General features: G+C 43.3%; 3 protein-coding genes, 1 long non-coding RNA gene and 1 other non-coding gene across 6 annotated transcripts; 1 reads left to right on the forward strand and 4 right to left on the reverse strand.

Moving 5' to 3' along the window:
- Positions 1-4,575: 4,575 nt before the first annotated feature.
- Positions 4,576-7,005, reverse strand: akip1 (A-kinase interacting protein 1). Of its 2 annotated transcripts, none has more exons than XM_004069389.4 (5): positions 6,824-7,005; positions 5,956-6,117; positions 5,813-5,887; positions 5,584-5,715; positions 4,576-4,997 (listed from the first exon to the last, which is right to left on the reverse strand). In XM_004069389.4, the coding sequence occupies exons 1-5, from the start codon at positions 6,854-6,856 to the stop codon at positions 4,848-4,850; spliced, it is 552 nt and encodes a 183-aa protein (XP_004069437.1). In that variant the 5' UTR covers positions 6,857-7,005; the 3' UTR covers positions 4,576-4,847. The 2 variants fall into 2 exon arrangements, with proteins under 2 accessions (XP_004069437.1, XP_011474077.1); XM_011475775.3 differs by having other exon boundaries at positions 5,956-6,132; positions 6,824-6,999.
- A 689-nt stretch (positions 7,006-7,694) lies between these two features.
- Positions 7,695-11,131, reverse strand: rpl27a (ribosomal protein L27a). The gene is made up of 5 exons (XM_004069390.4): positions 11,071-11,131; positions 10,507-10,570; positions 10,342-10,417; positions 9,142-9,316; positions 7,695-7,872 (listed from the first exon to the last, which is right to left on the reverse strand). Exons 1-5 carry the CDS (start codon positions 11,071-11,073, stop codon positions 7,744-7,746), a joined length of 447 nt encoding a protein of 148 aa, XP_004069438.1. The 5' UTR covers positions 11,074-11,131; the 3' UTR covers positions 7,695-7,743.
- LOC111947593 lies at positions 9,488-9,618 on the reverse strand. The gene has a single exon (XR_002873473.1). It is a non-coding gene; the product is annotated as a small nucleolar RNA SNORA3/SNORA45 family (small nucleolar RNA).
- Positions 11,132-11,891: 760 nt separating the features above from the next.
- Positions 11,892-18,138, forward strand: LOC105354178 (transcription intermediary factor 1-alpha-like). Its single transcript, XM_011475776.3, has 8 exons — positions 11,892-12,567; positions 12,660-12,790; positions 13,938-14,118; positions 14,195-14,772; positions 16,988-17,111; positions 17,174-17,248; positions 17,346-17,498; positions 17,728-18,138. The coding sequence occupies exons 1-8, from the start codon at positions 12,406-12,408 to the stop codon at positions 17,929-17,931; spliced, it is 1,608 nt and encodes a 535-aa protein (XP_011474078.2). The 5' UTR covers positions 11,892-12,405; the 3' UTR covers positions 17,932-18,138.
- LOC111947520 lies at positions 14,673-19,712 on the reverse strand. Its single transcript, XR_002873384.1, has 3 exons — positions 18,620-19,712; positions 17,811-17,882; positions 14,673-14,770 (listed from the first exon to the last, which is right to left on the reverse strand). It is a non-coding gene; the product is annotated as an uncharacterized LOC111947520 (long non-coding RNA).
- Between the last annotated feature and the right edge of the window lie 4,631 nt (positions 19,713-24,343).

Below are 24,343 nucleotides of genomic sequence, written 5' to 3' on the forward strand. Positions count from 1 at the left end.
CTTGCTGATTCTGTTGCTGATACTTCTATAGCAGGGGTCTGCAACATTCAACACATAAAAAAACCATTTAGTCTTTAAATGTATTTATTACATTTTAACATAATTTTCAACACAAATACAAACAACCCCTTCCCCTGCTGTCAACAATGCAGTTGCATTATATTAATAGAAAATGTAGGGAAACTACCGGAGAAAGGTAGTTTGCCATCTCTCGGTCGGTGGAGTGTCCTTGCCCCAGGTGGAGGAGTTTAAATACCTTGGGGTCTTGTTCACGAGTGAGGGAAGATCGGAGCGTGAGATTGACAGGCGGATCGGAGCGGCGTCCGTAGTTATGCGGTCGCTCTATCGGTCCGTTGTGGTGAAGAGAGAGCTGAGCCGAAAAGCAAAGCTACGTTCCAATACTCACCTATCGTCATGAGCTATGGGCCATGACCGAAAGAACGAGGTCCCGAATACAAGCGGCCTAAATGAGCTTCCTCCGTAGGGTGGCTGGGCGCTCCCTTAGAGATAGGGTGAGAAGCTCGGTCACCCGCGGGGAGCTCGGAGTAGAACCGCTTCTCCTCCACATCGAAAGGAGCCAGCTGAGGTGGCTCGGGCATCTAGTCCGGATGCCCCCTGGACGCCTCCCTGGAGAGGTGTTCCGGGCATGTCCCACTGGGCGGAGGCCCCGGGGAAGACCCAGGACACGCTGGAGAGACTACGTCTCTCGGCTGGCCTGGGAACGCCTCGGGGTCCCCCCAGAGGAGCTGGAGGAAGTGGCTGGGGTGAGGGAAGTCTGGGCATCTCTGCTCAGTCTGCTGCCCCCGCGACCCGGTCCCGGATAAGCGGAGGAAGATGGATGGATGGATGGATGTAGGGAAAATATATATTCATTGATTTTCTAATCTGTTTATTCCCTTTCGGGGTTACGGGGCTGCTGGAGCCTATCCCTGCCACTCGCGGGCAAAGGAAGGGGACATCCTGGACAGGTCGCCAGTCTGACACAGGGCCACAATCATACACCTATGCACACTCACACCTAGCGACAATTTAGAGTGACCAATTAACCTATGAAGCATGTTTTTGGATTGTGGGAGGAAGCCAAAGTCCCCAGAAAAAACCCACACATGCACAGGGAGAACATGCAGACTCCACACAAAAAGGTCCCCCATTGATGTTCTGGTACAGGTCGGGACTTGAAATATATAAACACACGTAATTATATATTTGTATACATACAAACCCATAAACAAAGATATTTCAGAGTCAGTTCAGAAAGTACTTTTAGACAGGATGTAGCATTAAAACACTCAAATAACAAGAAATAATTCAAAAAATAAAGAACAAGCAGAAATGTAAAGAAATAAAGGATGGTCCCTGTGTTATCTTTGTAGATGGGTTATTGAAAAAGGTCCAGAAGGGTTTCACTCAGTATAGGATTTGTGTTCTGAACTCCTTAAGGCGTACCTTATTTTTCTCAAGTTTAAGGTGAAGCAAAACAGTTTTAACCCAGTGTGATACAGTTGGTGGTCCAATGTCCTTCCATTCCAGCAGATTCAGGCAGCGTGCTAATAGTGAAGAAAAAGCAATAACCCTTTGACCCCCAGAAGGCAAATAAAGCCCCTCATCACAAATTTAAAAAAGAAGCATAAGTGGGCATGGTGATATGTTGAACCAAAAAAATACATGTATAGGCCTTAAATACCTTTCCAGAAATGCTGTACACAGGGGTTTCTGCTAATTTACACTTAGCACATGGGATGTCATTCGGGCTTGAGAAATGTAGACGGATGGTGACAAAGAGAGGCAAGGCAGGGGTCTCACTCCCAGAAGGAACAATAGCAGACATTGAGGACAGTTACAACCACCTTGGAATTCCGCAGGCAAATGGCAACCTGGAGCAGGCAACAAGGAAAGCTGCAACAGCTAAATACCTCCAACGAGTAAGGCATGTCCCGAGAAGCTCGCTCAATGGCAAGAATAAGACCCGGGCAATAAACAGCTACGCACTGCCAGTTATCAGATACCCTGCAGGAATAATAAGATGGGCAAAGGAAGAGATACAGACCACAGATGGTAAGACACGAAAGCTCCTCACCATGCATGGAGGGTTCCATCCCAAATCCAGCACCCTGAGACTGTATTCAAGCAGCAAGGAAGGAGGCAGAGGACAAGTGAGTGTGGAAGCCACTATCCTGGATGAAACATCCACAATGCATGAAGACATCAAGCTCAAGGCCCCAAATGACAGTGTGCTCACTGAATGTCTCAGGCAATGGAGAGCAGAGGAGGCAGTGCTGGAGGACAGATCCTCATGCGATCAGATGATTACTTTAGCTGGTAGCTCCTCCCACACGCGGCCGCGGTATCAAGCTTTAAAGAACACAATTTCTAAGAGGCCTTCCACACCCCAAACTACAAGTTAGATGACAGAGCCCGGTCCATTAAGCGTTCACGGAGCTTCAGTACATAGGATATCAACAGCCACACGGCCTAACGTAGTCCGCTATTCTATATTCATTAGGGAAACAACCGCCGAACCGACCCTAAAACCGCCCAAATTATGCATACCCGCAAATCCATTTTTAACCACAAATGTAGAACCAAAACCGCCAAACCGCCCATTTTGGCAACACTGCTGCTAGCTTCTCTTGTAGAAAAAACGTGCTCCCTCCACAGCTCACTGTGACGTTACTTTCTGTTAGTTAGCCGCTCGGCCCAGTGGAAATTTCCGAATAAAAGCACTTCAATTGCAGCTTTACTTCCGTTGTGAGATTTAATGTGTTGTTTTGTGAGTTATTGTGTTGTGAGTTATTGTCTTTTGAGTTGACCCTTCTGGGCCACCGTAATGTCACGATATAGCCAAACTTATCATAAAAGAAGCTGATGCACACCTGCTCCACCCAGGAACTGATAGTGTTTGCAGAAATCAAGCGTTACTACTGGATCCTGCGTGGAAGACAAGCCATCAAGAAGTTCCAAAGAACTGTGCAGAATGCAGGAAATGGAAGTGAAAGTCAACTGTCCCAATGATGGCAGACCTTCCCCCTGCACGACTGCGACTCCTAAAACCGGCATTCTTCTCAACAGGAGTGGACTGCTTTGGTCCGTTCACTGTAAAGATTGGCCGTCGCACAGAGAAGCGTTGGGGGATCATCTTTAAATACCTAACAACCCGATGCGTTCACTTGGATCTATTAAATGGGCTCGATACAGATGCGTTCTTATTGGCAATGAGAAGGTTCATCGCATGCAGAGGAACCCCGTCGGAGATTCTCTCGGATCAAGCAAACGAACTTTCGAGGTGCAGAAAGAGAACTGTCTGAAGCCAATACAGCTATGATGCCAGAGATCCAAGACAGGCTTTCGCAGAAACAAATCAAGTTCCAGTTTAACCCACCTGTAGCACCTCATTTTGGTGGAGACTGGGAGTGTGAGATACAGTCGGTTAAAAAGGCCTTGCAAGTAGTGTCTGGAAATCAACCCCTTTGTGAGGAAGTTCTCTTGACACTACTAATAGAAGTGGAGGGAATCCTCAATGCTAAGCCCTTGGGAAATGTGTTATCAGAGGTGGCTGATCCAGACCCTGATGGGGCGGCGAGATGCCTCACTACCACAAGTCACCTACGCACCTGACACGCTTACCAAGAGACGGTGGCGTCACTGTCAGATGATGGCTAACCACTTCTGGACACAATTCCTGAGGAATTACCTACCCTCTCTGCAAGTGCGTCACAAGTGGAAGAGGCCAACTGAAAATCTTCAGCTAAATTCAGTTGTGATGATCGTCGACTCGCAGCTCCCTAGAGCCCACTGGCCAATCGGCAGAGTCGTCAAAGTGATTCCAAGTGCTGATGGACATATACGTTCGGCTGAGGTCAGAGTGCAGGACAAGACATATGTACGACCTGTAGCACCTCTTGTCCAGTTGCCAGCTGTTCCAGAAGACGGGTAGTTTGTTCAGAAACTTTGTTCTGTTTGGTGAATTTACCTGTTTATAATAGGCTGCTATTCTGGGGGCGCCTGTTGTAAATTCCAACCTGTTTAGAACATTCTGTTCAGGCATGTATGTGGACAAGTGAGGTCCTACGAAAAAAAGAAAGGGAGGGAGGGGAGCAGGCAGGCTGCATGTGGTGAGGTTGTGAGCTCTGTTACCGAAGATAAGAGTTTAAACCGCTCATCTTGTCCTGTGCTCTCTGATCAGAGTCCTGACGCAGATGTAGAAGTCCCAGTCCGAGGAACAAAGTGCCTACTTTATTCAACAGTGTTTCCTGTGGCACATCAAAAAGACATCAAATTGTTTTGGTGCGACTACTAAGCTGCACTGCTTGATGGAGTGTCGGAGCACCATGGCTACCGTGGCCAGGAGCCTGGTGGAGGGACTCGTACTTGTAACTGTTTGTGAACAAGTTTAATTAGGTCTGACCGTTTTATTTAGCTTAATCCGTATAGAGTAAATAGGTTCCTTTTAAAAATTAAAAGGACCCCGTGTCCCTAAAAGAAAATATTAAAAATGCTTTAAGACAGACAGGACTTCCAGCACTTTTTTAAAAGCATGAACTGTGTGTTTGCATACAAAGAGCATGAGACAAAAGGTTAATCTAACAAAAAACACGTATAAAAAATACTTTATTCTTATCATCAGGTGTGGTTTTCAGTGCAGGTAAAAGTGCATTTCATAATAATTGACATGACTTACATGAAGTCTCAAGTAAAAAGGAAAAAATATAAAATATGGCTTTCAAATGCAGAAAATATCCTGCAACAAAAATTGAGAAAAATATGCAAAAACTACTAAGCAGCTCTAGAATCAAACACGCTTTTTTTTTAGTGCAGCAGAGGAGTGAACATTTGGGGCAGGTTAGGGGTCAGAGGTTGAAGGTGAGGTCGATGCTTTCCCCCGCTTTAATACTGACCATCTGAGTTTGCTGGCGGGATTTGGGTAAACTGGCAGTGATGGCGTACGTTCCAGGAGACACCTCGATGTAAAAGTCTTCCTCTGTCAAAGAGTCACCGGCCTGAAGACAGAAAACTTGTTCGATTTCCAAAACAGGCAAAAGCCTTTCATCAACTCACAACTCATTTTTATAAAGTTAGAAGCTGCATTAACTCTTTTGAATGGGATATTTTTCACCAAGTCGTTTTTTTTTACCGGCTGAAATTTTAAAATAAATTTTAGATAATGTGTTTTGACAAAAGAATTTAATCCAATATAAATAATTTCCCCATCATGGGATCAATTAAAGTTCTATCATCCAAATTGTAAGTTATTTTATTAAACACAAAAACACTGCTATGTTTGAACTTAACAGCAAGCAAATTTAAATTCACAATTTCTTTTAGGGAAAACATAAAAATTGTTCTCTTTGTGTTGGATTTTTGTTTGTAGAGTACTGAGTTTCAGTTTGCAACAAAATGATTAAGATGAATAACCATGTCAATTCTGACCCCTGGTTAATATTATTACAATTATACATTTTTAGTTTTTTTTTTATGCAAAGGGTCAAAAATGGCAACTATTATTCTTCAGAAGCTTGAACTAAAAGCTAAATATATCCATTTAAAAGTTAATATTGACAATAAAACAAGGAAAGCATGTTTTACTCTGTCTCTAGGATGTTTTCTGGCGGGCCGCGGAGCTGTGCTTCTGGTCCTTATGGGAAATGTGTGGAACCTGGACATGTGTGTCCTTTCAGCATCACTGGGCTTGCTGCAGCAGCCCGACTCATAAAACCTCTATGTCAAAAGAAAGAAATGCCAACATTCAGCCTTAAACGTAGTGCTTGGAGGCCAGCAGGCCAACACCGTTCATGTGCATAAACACTTCACTAACCCTGCACTGGCAGGTTGTCTTGTCCATGAAGTCTGCGATGGTTGCAAAGGCGTCACTCAGTTCTGTACAGCTTCTCTGAAATTCAAACAGGACGGTTGTATTAAAGCTGGAAGTGGAATTACAGCACAATTTTAAGCACTTACTTGCATATGAGCCTCCCTGCTTCTGGTCAGAGTTGAGGTGTGAGATGCACCGCCGTTTGTCCAGTCCACACTGCGCCTTGAAGCTCTCTCCAGGACCTCCAAACCCAGAATGGCAGAGCGGCGCAGGGAAGACTCCAGCCATGCCTCACCTGCCATCAATGGCTATGGAAAGGTCGACTTACAACAACAAAATATGGAATTTGAGACACAATAATACATGGATAAGAGCTTTCAAAACAATCGTGGGGTTAGTATCTAACTTTAGTATCTAAGTATCTAACTTTATTTGTAGCGCACTTTTCGGTACAGCTGGTAGGCTGTAACTTTTACTATTGTAACTCAAAGTGCTTCACATACATTTTCCTATTTAAAAACCAAATTCAAGACAAAGACCTTCACACAAAAAAGAAAGATCATTAGATCAATATTTTGTACACATTTTTACCATAATTATAAGTTACACCTGACAACTAAACGTTAAAAAACGATGACATAATACTCCAATAATAATTTATATCAAAGTCAATGTGCTTTTCTTTTGAAAAGCAGTGTTACAGTGCGCACGCGCAGTTGGCATACACACACGCCCTGCGGATTTGAGATTAGGCGGCTGCAGCTGATTCATTACTTTCTAAAAACAGTAATGCTCATTAAAAAGCTGCCAGAAACAAGCATTTTTTTTTAATATTATACTTTTCTCCCACAGACAACTAACACACATGGGGTGTTAAAGTTTTTAACGTGCACGCGCCGTTGTCTCGTGCTGTGTTGTCACAACAACTCTTCCTTCAAAGCGATGCCAGCCATTTTTCTTTCCACGCCACGGCGCATCACAAGCAGAAAGTTCACCAAACCGATATTACCGCACCTTATTTCCCGACGTTGGTGAGCTCAATGTCATTTGAAGATGAAGAACGAACGAGGAAGTCCTGCTAGTAAAACAACGCCCCCTAGCGTCGAGGCTGCTCTACGACACTTCAGTTGACGGAAGAATGTTTGCTTTTCTGCTCGTCTTTAGGACGGATTTAACTATCGCTTTTTACACATTCCAATTATTTAAACTGTAATAATCATATACTTAATTTTATAAAACTGTTTTGTTTTACCGGCTTTTATCAAGCTGCTTTGATCACTTTTGCAAAAAGGTTGAAGAAATAAAGCTTTAAATTGTATCAACTCCTGACATATTAGGAAAATGCTGCATGTTTTCACCTGTCATACAAAAAAAATTTAATAGTATATTTTTTTTAAAGTAATGTGGTAAGTCTGATGTAAAGTATTAAGAATTTAAATCTCAGCCAAAAAGCTTGAAATATTTGTTCTGCTGTCAGCAGTTTGTGAGATTTGTTTTGACCTTTCTGCGTTTCCCCTTCAGTAGCCACAGTGAATCAGTTTTCAGACTTCCACAGGTGGTTTGGCAGACATTTTTTTACGCCGGATGCCCTTCCCCACACGGCCCTGCATTCGATCTGGGCAAAGCTCCAACGGTTCATCTTCCTCCTCAGACTTTTAGCCCTGAACTCTTAAGTTCCACAATGGTTGGACGATCCAATAAACCACAATGTAAACATCCACATCTGTTGAGTAGATTGCTGTGTACAGACACCCTGGACTTAGATCGCTTGTTACCTCGTCTAAACAAAAGCCACAATTGACTATTTCAACAAACTAAATCAAAAGGCATTTGGATTTCCATGAATATTTTCAGTGTTAGTGAAGAGACAGACATGACAAAGAGCTTCCATTTATACAGTTTATTCTTTTTCAAAAACCACATGGAAAGGAGCGTTATGCCATCAGCACGCAGGCTCCTCCCACCGCCTTGATCTTCTCCTCGGCCTGCCGGCTGAAGAACTTGGCCTTGACTATCACTGGCTGCTTGGGAAGCTTGCCTTTGCCCAGAACTTTGTAGTAGCCCTGTTAGAAAAAAAGAATCACAATCAGTTCAGGCAAAAAACAATCTACAGGAAAGAATTTACAGACAGTGAAAGAAATGACAAAAGGTCAGAAATCAGAATGTTAAACTAAAACTACACATTCATCTTTGCAGTTAAAGGCAAGTAAACATCTTTCCATGAAAACCTAGAGGTCACATTATTTGGTAGGAATTAGGACTTGACATTCACATTCCTGGCAGATTGAATATTTTATGTCATGCTGAAACATCACATTGACTGCAAAAATGTCCTTTGCAGACATAGAGGAACATCCCCACTGACTATAACGGTTGAAAAAACACTATACAAGTGGAAATGTGATGCGTTTAAGTGTTTTGCTTTACAATCAGACATCTTGATTTCTAGAACTTATTGTCTTTTACAGTTTTATTTAGTTGACGTACTTTGTTTTCAGTTATGTAGCTTTTAAATACTTCCCTTAGAATAAAGCATCTAATTGAAATTGAATCAGAATTGCTTCCCTACCCCTCTGGCTCCTCCCCTCCTTGTAGGGGTATTAGGTATTTGGAGCTGTAGTGATATCCAGAAGTGTTTTAAGGAGTTGTCATAGCAACTTAGTGCTGGGTATCCCTTCCCCAGAAGGTTGATCTACACTGCACTAGTGGTGTGGAGGACAAACGCATTTCTTAATGAGGGTGTGCTCTGAAGCACAGAAGTTTACATTTAAATATAAAGAGTGACTTTTTGTTCTTGCATGACTTGTTGAAGTCATGATTTGTCTGAACACTGGCAGCTACACGCTTATGTAGATGACCAGAGACTGTTAATGACATAGAGTGGTATTAACGATTATTTTTCACAACTCTCATGGAGGGGTAATTGCAGGGGCAGGGAAAAGCCAAAAGGCTGGGGGAGCAGCATTCGGCTTAACTGTAAGGATGCAGAGACCCATAGTGTGACCTTTGAGGGTTCATCCAACAATGAATCAAGATGAACCATATTTAAACAAATCCTTTAGTCATTTTATTCAACTGTGAGGCTCAAATCAGTGACAAAAAGAACAAAAGTCCTAAAAGTACAACAGACAAGTGATGAATGAAGACTAAGATGAAAATGCCTCTCAAATTGAGCCCTAGTGTCAAACCATTTCTTTGCACATCAACACTTCAGCACTAAACTAGACAAATGAAACGGCACTTTTTTTTTCATATAGACATTTCTGCAAAAAAACTAAAAATTAGAGACTAGAACACAAACTAAGTGCTGAAGGGTGTGTGACGAAACTTACAGCGCGAACAGCATCAATGACAGGGGCAGGTCCGTCTGGCTTCTTGCCATAGTTGACCCTGGTCTGCTCGCTGACTAGGGTCCACAGCTTGTCCAGGTTAATGGTGGGGCAGTAAGTTGTGTTCCTTTTCAGGTGGTAATGTCTCATACCCACCTTACCAAAGTAACCTGGGTGGCTGAGGAAAATCCCAATTAGAAACATAAATCCAGGCCAAGTGAACAAAACCAACTCATGTCATCACAAATCTTTCCAAACAATACAAAAAACAGCTGAACCAGTTATGTCAACCAATGCTTTGATTTTGGAAAGTCCAGGCTCAAGTTATTCAGATAAGCTCAGCAATAGTTTTTGTATCTGCCCATTTGTTTGACTGGACTGGGAAGAGTCCAGTTATTCAAAATGGGTCAGTCTTTACTCTAAGAGGACTCTAGCACACCAAGACAACGATGCATGTCAAGATGAGACTCTAGTCTCTAAAGAATTACTGACTGGTACTACCCACAGCTAAGACTTGAAGACCCACTCTGATTAAAATTGTTTTTGGTGTGTTTAACGTGTTCTTGTGGCATTTTCCTTATGATGGAGGACATATATAAAGAAATTTGGGCTGAAGGAGTGTTTCGTTATTCAAATCGTGAATCATGAGCAGATGAAAAAGTGCGGTTTGAAGCAGAAGGCTTTTGTTACATAGAAAATATGCTAGACAGGCCTTTATCTCCCTGCTCTGCTCAATTCTGATGCATCCACTTGCAGACAGATCAGTGTACATCTTTTGTTTTCTTCGTCTGAGCTGGAATCTGGATCTAAACTGTACGACTGGATAGCTCCAAGATTGCCAACCATCTTTGTTACACCAGTAATGTTAGGTTGGGGGTGTGAGGGGCTGTAAGTTAGCGGGAGACATTGTAAACAGAAAGCTCTCAGGGAAGGTAGGGAAGAGGGACAGTTCCACCCACACATCAGAGGTATATTTCTAATGAACAATTGTTGCTGCTCCGCTGAAACAGATTCTTATTTAAGCTTAAAACAGTTTAATCCTAATTAAAAGACCACTGGGAACATTTTTAAAATAGATCAAAAGATGATCAGAGTGGGATTTTAAATACAAAAACTTAATGTGCATCCAAGACAATAATAAGAGCTTCCACGGGCAAACTGCTTTACAACAAAGCATTCCCTTTAGAGTATAGATAGACTTACTATTTATCAAAGTTGATTCTGTGGTGATGCAGGCCACCAGCATTACCACGACCTCCAGGATGCTTTCTGTGTTTGCCTAGGAGAAAGACACGTCCATCCATGTGAACTTCCACAAACACAGCGGACACATTTCCACACGGGCATCATGCTACTGAGCTAACTCACCGATACGACCATGTCCGTGGCTCACATGTCCTCGGAGCTTTCTGGTCTTGGACTTCTTGGTTGGCTGTCACACAAGGTCCGACGTACACACATTAGTGGCATGTTTCGCTACAGTCCTACCTGAGCCAAACTGTACCGCGCTTTCATTTTTACAAAAAATGTTCCTTATCTTAACGCTGTACAACAAATAAACTGGCATGGTTCGAAACATTTCAACTAATATAATAATTTTACACTGACAAGGCTTAGGGTCGTCTTTCGCGTAAAATGTACTTGATAAGAAATTCAAATAACAGGCTTTATAGGTTAAACAGGCTACATGTTGGGAATAATGTGAAGAAATTGAGAATAAGGCAGCTAAGGCCCGGAAAACAAGCTAGCTCCGTGTAAACCGATTTAAAATCTCCATTTGTTCAATCATCTTTGTAATATCACCCCACATAGATTCGTAGAAGGTGAATATATGATAAGCCACGCAAACACGAGTATTTTCGCTACAAAAAAACAAGGATGCGAACAGATTTCATCCCATCTCAATGCTGTTGGATTCGTTTTAGCACCTACCATCTTGGAGGCTAGTTGAAAGAGGACCGGAAGTTGGAAACAACGCGGTTTTGTGCGAGACTTTGCTTTGGACAAACTCGCGCGCGGAAATGTACAGCGACACCTAGCGGTACAATTCTTTCTTTTTATTGAGCGCTTGAAGAATACAATACAAAAATACAACATCATAAAAGTATAAAGTAAGAGAATAACACAACTCCAACCTAGTAAACATCAGGGAAACACGGGGATTTTTTCCCATATAAAACTTTATTAAGAATGAGACACCAGATAGATCGGGAATTATGATATAATGATCGTGAAAGACCAACATTTGTCTTTCTGAATGTGATCAATAACAGCCGATGGTTCAATAGGAGTTGTGTAAAAACCAGAAAGTTTCAACAAAGCCTGAAAATCTGTTTTTATAGATGGACACGTCAAAAAAGTGAATCCCAAGAAAGTAATAAGGAAAAAAAAAGTAATTTTTCTGTCGTGCAAGGAAAAAAACTTTTAAAGAAAGTTTTTTTAAACAGGAAAATTAAGCATGTCTCATGTCAAAGAGACTAGAATTTTTTTCTTTGAATAAAAATTCTCGGAAAGACAATTTTTCTTTATTATTTAAAGAAATAATTTTATTATTTTTAATTGTCATTCAAAATTATTTATGGTTTGAGCATAATTGTTATAAAATAAGACAACGAGATGCTACTAAAAAAAGACTGAACTTAATATTGTTAAAAATTCCAAAAATGGATGCATTCAGAATTCAGTTATTGCCATTCAGGATCCATGCTGACTGAGATCGGAGGCTCTTCCTGTAACACTGACAAAGCCTCTGAACGCTCGCTCCTCCTCTGATGTGAAAGCATCACATGTCTGTTGTGACTGAGACAACAGTGCTCAAATATCCGGAGGCTGAGGGAGCTCTCCACCAATCAGATCCTTTGCTCCCCCCCCCATGGCACTGGACATATGGAAAACCGCCATCCCTCCATTTCTCCTCTCGTCTCTATCTGATGAAGTGTTCACCTGACTCCAGGTCTGGCGTCTTGGATTGTTTTCCTTCACTTTTAGGTAAACTTTGATCACGCTTGAACTTTGGTGGGATTCTTTTAGGATGCTTATGTTGTCTGTGCGGCTGAAGCGATGAGCTTTGTTGAATCACGTGGGAACATTTGTGTAGAATTGAAGTCAAATATTCCTGTTTAAAGTCTTTTCTCCATTTTATTTTTTCTCTCCTAATTTTACAGCTTTGACTTTCATAAATGTGGCAGAATTTCCAACCAGCTGCTCGTTCTGTGTTGTCTCTTCTGTTTTTTTTTTTTTTACCCCAAGAGGCCTGATCTCCTGGAGATGGCAGACCTGAATCACAGATGCCATGGCAACTTTCCACAAAGGCGAGCCACCCTGAATCCACGGGGAGAGGGGGGCCTGGCACAGCTGACGCTGGAGACTGTGTCACCCGAGACTGGTCCAGATCTGGCAGTGGAGGAGGGAGCCCTCTCAACAGACCAGGTGATGCTTAGAAGACTGAAGAATGTCTCGGCTTGGGAGGGGGTTATAGCAGCTGCACAGATACATTAATACATCTTCATTGTTAAAAACAGTTGAGGGGTTTTGGAGCATCTGAGATGGAGGAGCCAACCAGTACCGGAAAGAGCACTGATTTGTCCCCAGCATGGCGGGAATGGGAAAGGCCTCCTGAAAAAGGTGTAAAAGCTCTACTGAGGACAATCAGGTAAAATGTTGAAGCCAATGACTGTACCATGAATGAGAGCTGGACTGAGTGAGTGTGACGTCACCTGAAGGAATTACTCCAGACTCCAACCAAGTCTCGCAATGCGGACACCGCCATGTTGGAGCCAGAAAACGTTAGTAAGGTTATGGGTACAGAGTTGGTTTAAGTCATCATTTCTATGGCAACCAACGTAGCCAATAAAGTGTGAGCTTGTTGGAAGGCCACACCCCTTCCACTGAAGTACGGTTTGGGATAATCTGTCAATCGAACATTTTGAACGTGAGAGATGAAACCACTTACTTTTATTGAGGCACCTATTTGCACTTCAGAAAAAAATGTTGTGAAAACACAATGAGCATTATCAAAAACATGTTAAAAAAAGATATCAGAGCAAGAATGATTATTCTGACCAATTCTGTCTATTCTGACTGAGTAACAGCTGTTTATCTCTCTATAGAAGTCTATGGGATTTTGGCTTCTTGGAGTTAGCTAGTACTTCCTGATTGGAATGCCAGGAGGGAGGAGTCACTCAGACCAGTTCTCGTATGATTTGAAATGTCAAAGCGGTGCAAATCTGGTGAATCATGCTCCAGTATTTTTTTTCCTTCACAGCTCTATGAAAGACTTGGCATCACAAACCACAGTTAATCATTTCTCCTTCGTGATCAATGTTCAAATGGTTGACACTTCCATGTTTTGAAAAGGTCGCCGTTCCGAACGTCGCTGACTGATCCGAGGACCTGATTGGCCAAAGTCCACTGGTTTAACTTTTAATGCATGTTCAACAGCCGTGCGTTTTGTACGAAGAGCCTGAAAACAGACTTAAAAACTGTAAAATATGCGCGTTTACATAGACTTTTCATTGGAAGTGGTCACTTGAACGTGTGTTTCCAAACCCGATGTTAATGTAGCATCACACAGTCAATAGTTGAATCTTAAACTCTAAGTTCTTATCTTAAACGTTTTTGTCAAGGCCCGGTATCAGAAGAACTCCTCATGTATTAAAAAAAAGTGGATCATTTGACATTTGGGCCTTTTTGTTCTATATACTTCCTGATGATCACTATTCTTGAAAGTTTTCAAACATGTATTTTTCTCAAAGCCACATTTGTGATCTTGTGTTTCAAACTGTCAATTGTCTCTACAGGATTCACCCAGAGGCCCAGAGGATTCTGGGTAAATCCTCCATAGCAGTGGTGACCCTGGAACGTCTGAACTTCCAGTCAGTGAGCTTGTCATCTCTGCAGCCTGTGGTGTCTCTGCAGAGGCTGCCGGGTCAGACTCATGCCCAGCCCCACAGCGAGGAAACAACAGACTGTCCTGAACAGGTACAGAGGTGGAGAGTCGTGGGACGTCAGATGAGGGTACATGTTTGAACAGCATTCTTTATTTTCTTCTCTTAAGCTCATCGAGCAGAATGGATTCACTGAGGAAGAGGCAGGAATGTTTGAGATAAGTGAAACATCCCCGGAGTCAGATGAGCTGAGTCAAGCAGAAACAGCACCAACATCCTGGACCGAACCAGTCTGCCCAGACTCCGCCTCCTCTGAGGAACCCGAGCAAGACTCGGGCTTTGACTGTGACTCTAATCCAGACCTGCCATTTATTCTGTTTGACTCTGGCTCCGATGGTGGAAATAGTGACTCAGAAACCTTTTACCTGGATCCGGATGCTAGGCAGGCTGTGGTGATCGAGCTGGGACCACAGACAGAAGTGGCTCAAGACAGACGCCTGGAGCTGGAGGATGAAGCGGAAGCCGCATGTGAAGCGGATGGAGTTCAGGTGGAGCACAGTGAAGATCAGCGTTCTGATCTCTGCTGCGCCTTTGAGCTGCAGCTGGAGGCTGGAGGAGGAGCCGCGGAGATGGAGAGTGAGGATTTCTGTGCAGTTTGTCTGAATGGCGGAGAGCTCCTGTGCTGCGACCGCTGCCCCAAAGTCTTCCATGTGTCCTGTCACATCCCCCCACTCATCAGCTTTCCTCTGTGGGTGCAGCAAAACACACAAACATGTCACGACTGTGAAAAGATGTTGGCTTTGCTCTTTAAATCTGACAGACAACAACACTCACTGCAACCAGGAACGCAGCTAAAATCAAAGTTATTTCTTAAAAACAGACCTTTTCTGTTGAAATAGACATTATGAGGTAACCAAAACACTAAATTACTATAACAAAAAAAGAGGAATTAACAAAAAAAAGGTAAATTTCCAATTTTTGAATTAATTATGTATAACTTAAAGAAATAGATACACATTAGGTTTGAAACCAACTGTTTCTGATGGACTAACTATAGTAGGACGTGGAGTTAATGCGGGGGGGGGGGGGGGGGGGGGGGGGTTGGTCATTGCCTTGATTGACTTTGATCTGTTATTATGTGTGGATGGCTGGCACTACCGTTCCTTCCTGCTTCCACTGGCTGAGTTCATTCATCACTGGGCAGCACACACCATTTATGTTTCATTGCTATTCTGCTGTATGCTGGACGAAGTTTCTCAGTAGTTTAAATGTAAAGTTAAACATAAACAGCCTCTGATGCTGGAATCAGGGCACTCATCATCATTGCTGAGGAGTGTTTGATGCTACCCTCAGCAATAAAACCCTGTGCTGAGCAACATTTGCAGCTGGACTGCCCTTACAGGCAGCTTGAAGCTGTGGCTGAGGCTGAGGCTGCGGCTGAGGCTGCGGCTGCGGCTGCGACTGAGGCTGCGGCTGAGGCTGAGGCTGCGGTTGCGGCTAAGGCTGCGGCTGAGGCTGCGGCTGAGGCTGAGGCTGCGGTTGCGGCTGACGCTGCGGCTGAGGCTGCGGTTGCGGCTAAGGCTGCGGCTGAGGCTGCGGCTGAGGCTGCGACTGAGGCTGCAGCTGCGGCTGAGGCTGCAGCTGAGCCTGAGGCTGTGACTGAAGCTGAAGCTGCGGCTAAGGCTGAGGCTGCGGCTGAGGCTGCGGTTGCGGCTGAGGCTGCGGCTAAGGCTGAGGCTGCGGCTAAGGCTGAGGCTGCGACTGAGGCTGAGGCTGAGGCTGCGAATGAGGCTGCAGCTGCGGCTGAGGCTGCAGCTGAAGCTGAGCCTGAGGCTGTGACTGAAGCTGAAGCTGAAGCTGAAGCTGCGGCTAAGGCTGAGGCTGCGGCTGAGGCTGAGGCTGAGGCTGCAGCTGCGGCTGCGGCTGAGGCTGCGGCTGAGGCTGCGGTTGCGGCTCAGGCTGCGGCTAAGGCTGAGGCTGCGGCTGAGGCTGCGACTGAGGCTGCGACTGAGGCTGCGGTTGCGGCTGAGGTTGCGGCTGAGGCTGCGGCTGAGGCTGCAGCTGCGGCTGAGGCTGCAGCTGAAGCTGAGCCTGAGCCTGTGACTGAAGCTGAAGCTGAAGCTGCGGCTAAGGCTGCGGCTGAGGCTGCAGCTGCGGCTGAGGCTGCAGCTGAAGCTGAGCCTGAGGCTGTGACTGAAGCTGAAGCTGAGGCTGCGGCTAAGGCTGAGGCTGCGGCTGCGGTTGCGGCTGAGGCTGAGCCTGAGGCTGCGGTTGCGGCTGAGGCTGCGGCTGCAGCTGCGGCTGAGGCTGCGGTTGCGGCTGAGGCTGCGGCTGAGGCTGCAGCTGCGGCTGAGGCTGCGGCTGCAGCTGAGGCTGCGGCTGAGGCTGCAGCTGCGACTGAGCCTGAGCCTGAGGCTGCGACTGAGGCCGCGGTTGCGGCTCAGGCTGTGGCTGAGGCTGCAGCTGCGGCTAAGTCTGAGGCTGCGACTGAAGCTGAGCCTGAGGCTGTGACTGAAGCTGAAGCTGAGGCTGCGGCTAAGGCTGAGGCTGCGGCTGCGGTTGCGGCTGAGGCTGAGCCTGAGGCTGCGGTTGCGGCTGAGGCTGCGGCTGCAGCTGCGGCTGAGGCTGCGGTTGCGGCTGAGGCTGCGGCTGAGGCTGCAGCTGCGGCTGAGGCTGCGGCTGCAGCTGAGGCTGCGGCTGAGGCTGCAGCTGCGACTGAGCCTGAGCCTGAGGCTGCGACTGAGGCCGCGGTTGCGGCTCAGGCTGTGGCTGAGGCTGCAGCTGCGGCTAAGTCTGAGGCTGCGACTGAAGCTGAGCCTGAGGCTGCGACTGAGGCTGAGGCAAAGGCTGAGCCTGAGGCTGTATTACTAGTGTCCTTTTAATCTATAAAGCAGATCTGAATGTGGAGACTTCCCGGGTGTGGATAAGCTTTTTTTCAGGCAGAGATCCTGTTTGTGTTTCAGGGGAGACTGGGTGTGCACGCTGTGCAGAACTGACCAGGAACCCACGGAGGCTTATGACTGCGAGAGCATCCACTCCTCAGCTAAAGTCCATGCCCCCTACACGCTGTCCGAACAGAACCAGAGGGTGAGCTGAGCTGGGATTAACCAGACCAAAAAAGATCCAGTTTGACTTTTGTGTCTTTACAGAGGTGTGAGAAGTTGTGTCTGCTGTTGTACTGTCATGAACTCAGCGCCCCGTTCCATGAGCCTGTCAGCCCTCTGGTCAGTCCAACAGATTCAATCAGTTATCAGCACTGGATTATAATGTGCGTATGTAGAATTCCACTTTTATATCTACTCTTCTGTGTGATCTGAACAGGCTCAAAACTACTACCAGATCATTAAAAGACCCATCGACCTGTCAGTGATACGGAGGAAACTGGACAAGAGCAACACTCTTCATTACTTCACACCCGAGCAGTTTGTTGATGACGTTGTGCTCATGTTCAAGAACTGCGCCACTTTTAATTATGTATGTTTTTGATGTCTGAGATCACCTCATTTCTGACATCCCTGAATTATTTCTTTAATGTTGATTTATACATTTTATGAACAAAAAATGCTTGAAAAAGGTAAAAAAAATATAAGTTTTTGGGTTTCCATCATTGAAATAAAGCTGCATCATCAAACAATCATCTTCAGTAAAAAAAACAACTTTGTTCTTCAAACTTGACTAATCTTCATGGGTTTCCTTCCTTCAGCCAGACTCTGAGGTGGCCCAGGCCGGCCGAAACCTCGAGGAGTTTTTCCTCATCAAGCTGAAGGAGGTTTTTCCTGAGCAGACCTTTCCATCAGCCACTCAGGATCGGACGGACAGGGCTCGCCTCCACTGGCTCAGCAGGAAGAGGAAAGAAAACTGCAGGAGGAAGAGACATGTCTTCAGCGGAAAAAAATACTGCCTTTAATCATCATAGTGATAGAGCCTTTAATGGAAGAGAACTCAGAAAGCTTGTACAGATACTTTTTAATTATTACAATCTCATCATAGAAAACCAATGACGTTACCTCAGATAAGGAGAATTATGTTGTTTACCTTTTAAATATTTCTGAAAATATGAACAAAATAATCTTTTATCAAACGAGGCTGCCTATTTGACTTTTTTTAAATGCAATGAAATGAAATCTTATTTGTTTTCTCAATGAAGCTGACGGTGTGTGATGCAATCAAGCACCACCAGAGGGCGCACGTGATCACAGTAACATGGTACTTTGCTTAAATTAAGTTATTTTCAGCCTGTATTCTCTTAGTTTTTTTATTATACTATCGTAGTGTGCATTTGATATTATTAACAAACGTATCACAGAGCTGAACTCTGAAAGAAATGCTGTCAGAATTCCTGAAAACTTGGAATCATTTGTTTTATTTAATAACAATAAAAATCAAAAGACTATTAAAACACTGGAGTCAATGTTATTCTTTCAACAGAAATGTTTAAACAAGCCTAAATTCAAATGTGCTGTTTGCTACACTTCTCATGTCGTTTGGCTAGGGGCAGGCTGTCTCTGGTGGAACATCTCTTCTCAAAACAGTTTCTGGACATTTGAACAACAAGCTCAAGAGAACTTTTAGCTAGAATTTGATCTCATTCTTACCTGCTATTGACTTCCAGTAGCTGAAGCGCTTTTGGTCCTCCTTGACGTGTGTTTAAACTGCTTACGCACCAATTATTTTCTATAAAGGAGTTGGCCCTGCAGCAAACTGGCGACCTGTTCAGGATGCAACCTGCCTTCGCCCAATAACAGGGCTGGCACCAGCAAAACCCTGACGCCGAAAAGTGACTTAGCAAGTTCTGAAAGATGGATGGCTTTGCAAAAAAAGCCCTTTTCCTAAAAAAGTATCCTCTAGATGGGTGCACACATGCATTGCTGTGGAAATGTTTAGAGGAAGGTTTTCTATATATATTCATATGACAACTGTTGAGCTGCACCACCCAATGAGCAACTATATTTACATTCATACATTCAGCCAAAGAAGTCTGAGCAAAAAGAAAGGGATAAAAAAAGTATTTGTCACTTGGTGATCCTGTGAGTTGTCCCATTTAAAAAAAGATGAGTTTGGTCTCTAATGTTCATCATAGACACACAGGACACAGAATGTAAGAAAATCCAGGAAATCACACTTGATCTTTGAAGAATGTATTTGTTTAATATTGCAGAAAATACGCATTTGATCAATAACAAAAGTTCCCCTGAATACTTTATGAGGTAACACTGGTAATGAGAGAGGTCAAAGGTTTCCTGTGGGTCTTCAGCAGGTTTGCACTCTAGCTGCTATTTTGGTCCATTCTTCCAGACAGATCTTCTCAAGAGCTGTGAGGTTTTTTGAAATGTTTCTGTGAAGAACATTACAGATCCAACTTTAAGTGGGACAACTTGCAAAATCAGTGACTGACAAATAGCTATTGGTCCAGTTTACAGGAAATGTGTCTGCTTGGTTTGCAAGTAGTTCCCAATCTCAACAACATTAGCTAGTTCCCAAAAGCGTTTTTAGAACATCAAAGTAATCAAATGCAGTTGCTGTCATGTGCGGGGGTGGCTCGAGAGCCGGTTGGATCCAGTAGCAGAGGCGGAGGCAGACGGTTCAGGGACAAGGGGGTTTAATGCAAAACAAACAGCGCTGCAGAGCAGGATTACAGAACAAACAAAAACTTACTGTGGCGTGGCGAGGGACATGGAAACATGAGCGTGGAAAACATGGAACATGAACACCATGACAAAGGCTAATGGACCAGCACAGGAGGAAGGCAGAGACAAGACTTAAATACAGACAGGGTAGACAAGACACAGGTGAACACGATCAGGGCAGATGGGGACCAAAGGAAGTAAAACTCAAGAAACAAGACAAGACAGGAAACCTTTCAAAATAAAACAGGAAACAGAACCAAACAAGACAGGACAAGAACTAAAACAAAAACCAAGACAAAATAAACTCAAACCATGACAGTTGCTTTCCTTTCCAGAATGCTACACCCATTTAAGAAACCCATTAATAGCTTGAAATAATCAGATTTCCTGGTACTACATTCTAATAATGACTTCTTTAAAATAAATTGCTCCTTTGTTGTTTACACTTTGAGGTCCCTTTGCTGTGTCTCTGCTCTAATTTGCCTGCTGGGCTGGCAACATTCAAACATTTGAGCTTGTGATTGATGAGAAAATGCTCCCAAAGCACTGGGAAGACATGTCCTCCTGAAGGAACCTATTTGGACTATTGCTCTCAATGAAAGCAGGTTCAGTCTGCGAGACACAAAAGCTCCTGAAAGCTTTACAGTTGGACCATTTTAGGATTTGCTTTAGACATCAGAAACAGTCAAATGAAGTATCTATCCATCTTCTTTGTACCTTTCAGGGTCACAAGGTTTCTGGAGCCTGCCCCAGGTACTATTGGGTAAAGACAGAGCACACCTTGGACAGATCACCAGCCTGTTGCAGGGCCACAAAATCACAACTAGGGACAATTTGGAATAATCAATCAACATGAAGGATGTATTTGGACTGTGGGAGGAAACCGCAGTAACTGGAGAAAACCCTTACATGCACGGGGAGAACGTGGAAACTCCACACAGACACGTTTCAACTGGGGTTGGAACCAGGACCTATTCACCGTGAGGCAGCTGTAAAGCTCCAAATCGAATCAAATCAAATCAAATCAAATCAAATCCATGCAATACAAAGCTAGGCAAAGCGAAGCGAAGCGAAACGAAGCGAATTGAAATGAAACGAAACAAATCGAATTGAATAGAATCAAATCAAATCAAATTAAACATTTATAGGAAAGCGCTTTTAATGCTTTAACAAAGACAAACTTAAAACATAATTGAAGTATTAAATAAAAACCCACCCACCCATTTGCCCCCCTCCCTCTGCTGACAATAATGTACTTAAATATATGCATAAAAACTGAATAAATAAATAATAATTAGGTTTAATACATAAATTAAATTCAATTAATTCATTAAATACTTAATACAATTTTAAAATAACCAGATAAGATAATGTAAAGGTCATGTAAAAAAGGCTCTTGAACCTAAAAACATTTGAAAGATCTTCAATGTAACATTAGTTAGAAACACAAGGAGTACAGATGATGAATTATTTCTATTCAGGACACATTACAAATACATCAGAAATAAATTTCCAAATGAAATAAAAAAAAAAATACATAAGTTGCTACATCCAAATCTTAAAGAATCTGCTCCAAAACCTTCTCTGTGAAAGTTTGAGCAGACTGGTTTTGCTCCAGTGCTCCTGCAGTCCTCATCGGTCTGCTGCTTCATTCTGGATTTCACTTTTTCTGTTCACATTCTTTTTCAAGTGCTTCTGTACGGGACATTTTGTTCCTGTGAGGTGCAGCTTTGATTATTAAAAAACAAAGACCTCTGCAGGAAATTTAGGCCATCTGAGTTGCACAGGAATGCAATCAGTCTTTGTTTTCAGACTGGTCTCCCATGTAATGTAATGTAACTGAATATTTGTGTAGTTAATGAGCAATAAAAGCACAAGTGTTGGAGCTCTATGAAACTCATACAAAACTCTCTGGATGAAATCCATCAACATCAACTGATCTAAAACATGTCGGTCACTCAACAAAGGGATAAAGGTAAACGTTAGACAAAGGGGCAGTTAATAACAGTCACTCACTTTTTTCAGCCCATTAAACTCCAGTCACATGCTTTCCTTCACATTTCCTCCATAACCTCGCTTCTCCTTTCTCTCAGTGGTCTTGTGTTGAGTTCTGCAGATGTTCCACTTAAAAACATCAAAGGCCTCGTGCCGTTCCTCCTCGCTCCGTCTGTTTAAATCACTAATGCACACAAAGAGGAGGAAAAAGGCCGACATACCTCCAGCTGCCCAGGGAAGCGTCTTCTGAGATCTGCACCTACTGTTTTCACCCACCTCTTTGAGCTCAGGTTGCACGATCCCATTAAAAGAGTTCAACTTGTTTTATTGTGGCAGTGTCTAGGATTCATCGCCGCTTTCTTTGGAGTTTAGGGATGTTTTGCCTCATTTTCTCTCTTGTTGATCTATATAGCATTAAAAATTCTTGAGTTATTGCGTCTGGGGCAGCATGAGTGTGAGATGTTTTTTTTGGATGCTGTTAAAAGCAGAGCTGGTGAACCGTGCAATGCATGGCTTCATTTCTGACTGGAAATTCCTGGAATACAAAGAAGGAAGGAGGTGAGAATGCTGGACATGAACTCCAGAACGGGGTTCCAGTTCAGTAACATGCCTGAGATTTTATAGGAGCGATAAAGATAGCAGCCGTGACACGGACAGAACTTAAGGACTCTGATGGAGTCCGATGATTGTCCAAATGACTGGTAGTTAAAGCCTTAGTCACATGCACCCGTAGGAGGGTGCAGGTAGAGGGCTGTAGGGGCATCATAAAGGAAGCACAGGTGTCTCTTGGAGTTCCCTGAAGACTCATTGACACTCAAGCAGTGAGCATTGAGTCCCATTTTTGAAGTCTTTGGTATGACTCAGCCTGGGTTTGATCCCACAGTATTCCAGTTACAGGGTGGACACTCTAACCATAAGGCCACTGAGCTGGTCAGGTAAGGGTATTGGGTAATGCTGATGTCATAATAAGTACCTAACAACTTTGATTGTCTAATTTCCTAAATTCTAACTGTCAAGCTGTGCGCTCTTATCACGTGTACGACACGCCTGCCCACACCTACTTCACCCTTACTTACCGTTGAGAGTTTAGGTGTTCACTACAACCTGCCGCTTGCAGCATAAATGTGCATGAAGTATTTTCACTCACAGACTGTTCTACGACCTTCATGTTTGCCGTGCGTCACCTTCATGGCCCGTACAGGTTTGCCTATATTTCGCCTGGAAAAAAAAAAGCCAGTTTCCACCCATGACGGCAGTTTGACTGAGGCTCTACATGTGAAGCATCCATCCAATAACTATTAATAAAGTATTTTTGGCCATTGTAAACCTTTCTCGATCAAAACAGGAAGTTTTACTAGTTTTGTGCAAAGTAGGTTTAACTCTCTCACTTATAACATTTGTCATCTAATTTTTGCTTTGCTGAGGATAAAAGTTTGGTTTATAGGATTTAGGTCATTATGTGACTTTCATGTAAAAATGTGAAAAAAACAAATAAAACAATCCAGCAAAAAGCTGCTAAGCCCCCCCCCCCCCACACACACACAATTAATACAGAATATATAGTTCATACCAAAAGTTTGGACACACCTTCTCATTCAAAGACCTCTTGAAGCTCATCAAGAGAATGCCAAGAGTGTGCAAAGCAGTAATCAAAGCAAAAGGTGGCTACTATGAAGAACCTACAATATGACATATTTTCTGTTGTTTCACCCTTTTTGGTTATGTATATAATTCCACGTTTGTTAATTCACAGATATGATGCCTTCAGTGTGAATCTACAATTTTCATTGTCATGAAAATAAAGAAAACTCTTTGAATGAAAATGTTTGTTCAAACCTTTGGTCTGTACTGTACGTCAGGCTTGTGTCAAAAGACCCAATCTGATGAAAGTGGTGTTTTTGGTGTTTTCAGCATGTTCTTGTTGCATTTTTTGGGATAATGGAGGAAAATGTGCTGAAAGTTGTATTTTGTTGAATATTTGTAGTCAAAAATGCTTTACTCCTATTGGAAAACCTACATTTTTTGCGGCATATAGAAACAATTAGTGGTTTTCATGTTAGAAAGTGGAAAAAAAAACCTTAATTAGAAAAAACTTTTATTGCCTTTTTCCCCCAAAGAAATACAGAACTTATTTCTGCTAAAACAAAAGTTACTTTAAGCAATTTTAACATCTTTGTAAAATACTTAAAAAATGTAATATGTTTTCAGAAAAATCACACTTTTAAATTCCAAGTATTTTCAGTGACTAAAATCATTTTTCTAAACATTGCAGAGTAAGATCTTAGAATGCATTTAATGACTGTTCCCTTTTCAAATCCTTTGCCTATTTGGCTCAAAGCCAGTGTGTATTTTAGGCTCAACACAGCTTTTTCCATGTCACGAATGCCAGATAATCTCATTTCCTTATATAAATAGAAGGTTCAGACAGGTTCCTGGCCCACACACATTACCTTCTGCCAAGTGATATTGTTACCTTTGATGTGGACGGGTGAGATTTCTATTGTGTGTGTTTGTGTGCCTCTAGCTGTGTGTAGCTTTTGTGGGCACATGACGTCGACTCACATGAAGGTCCGCCTGCGTCCACGTGTGGATCCCTCGGAACAAAATGTTTCTCCTGCTTCGTTTGATCAAGGGCTGCATGGATGCTTCCTGCACGCTTGCAGGAAAGCCAAAGAAACATGAAGTGTGTAGTGAACA

This window comes from Oryzias latipes, chromosome 6, assembly GCF_002234675.1.
Source record: "Oryzias latipes chromosome 6, ASM223467v1".
Taxonomy (NCBI): Eukaryota; Metazoa; Chordata; class Actinopteri; order Beloniformes; family Adrianichthyidae; genus Oryzias; species Oryzias latipes.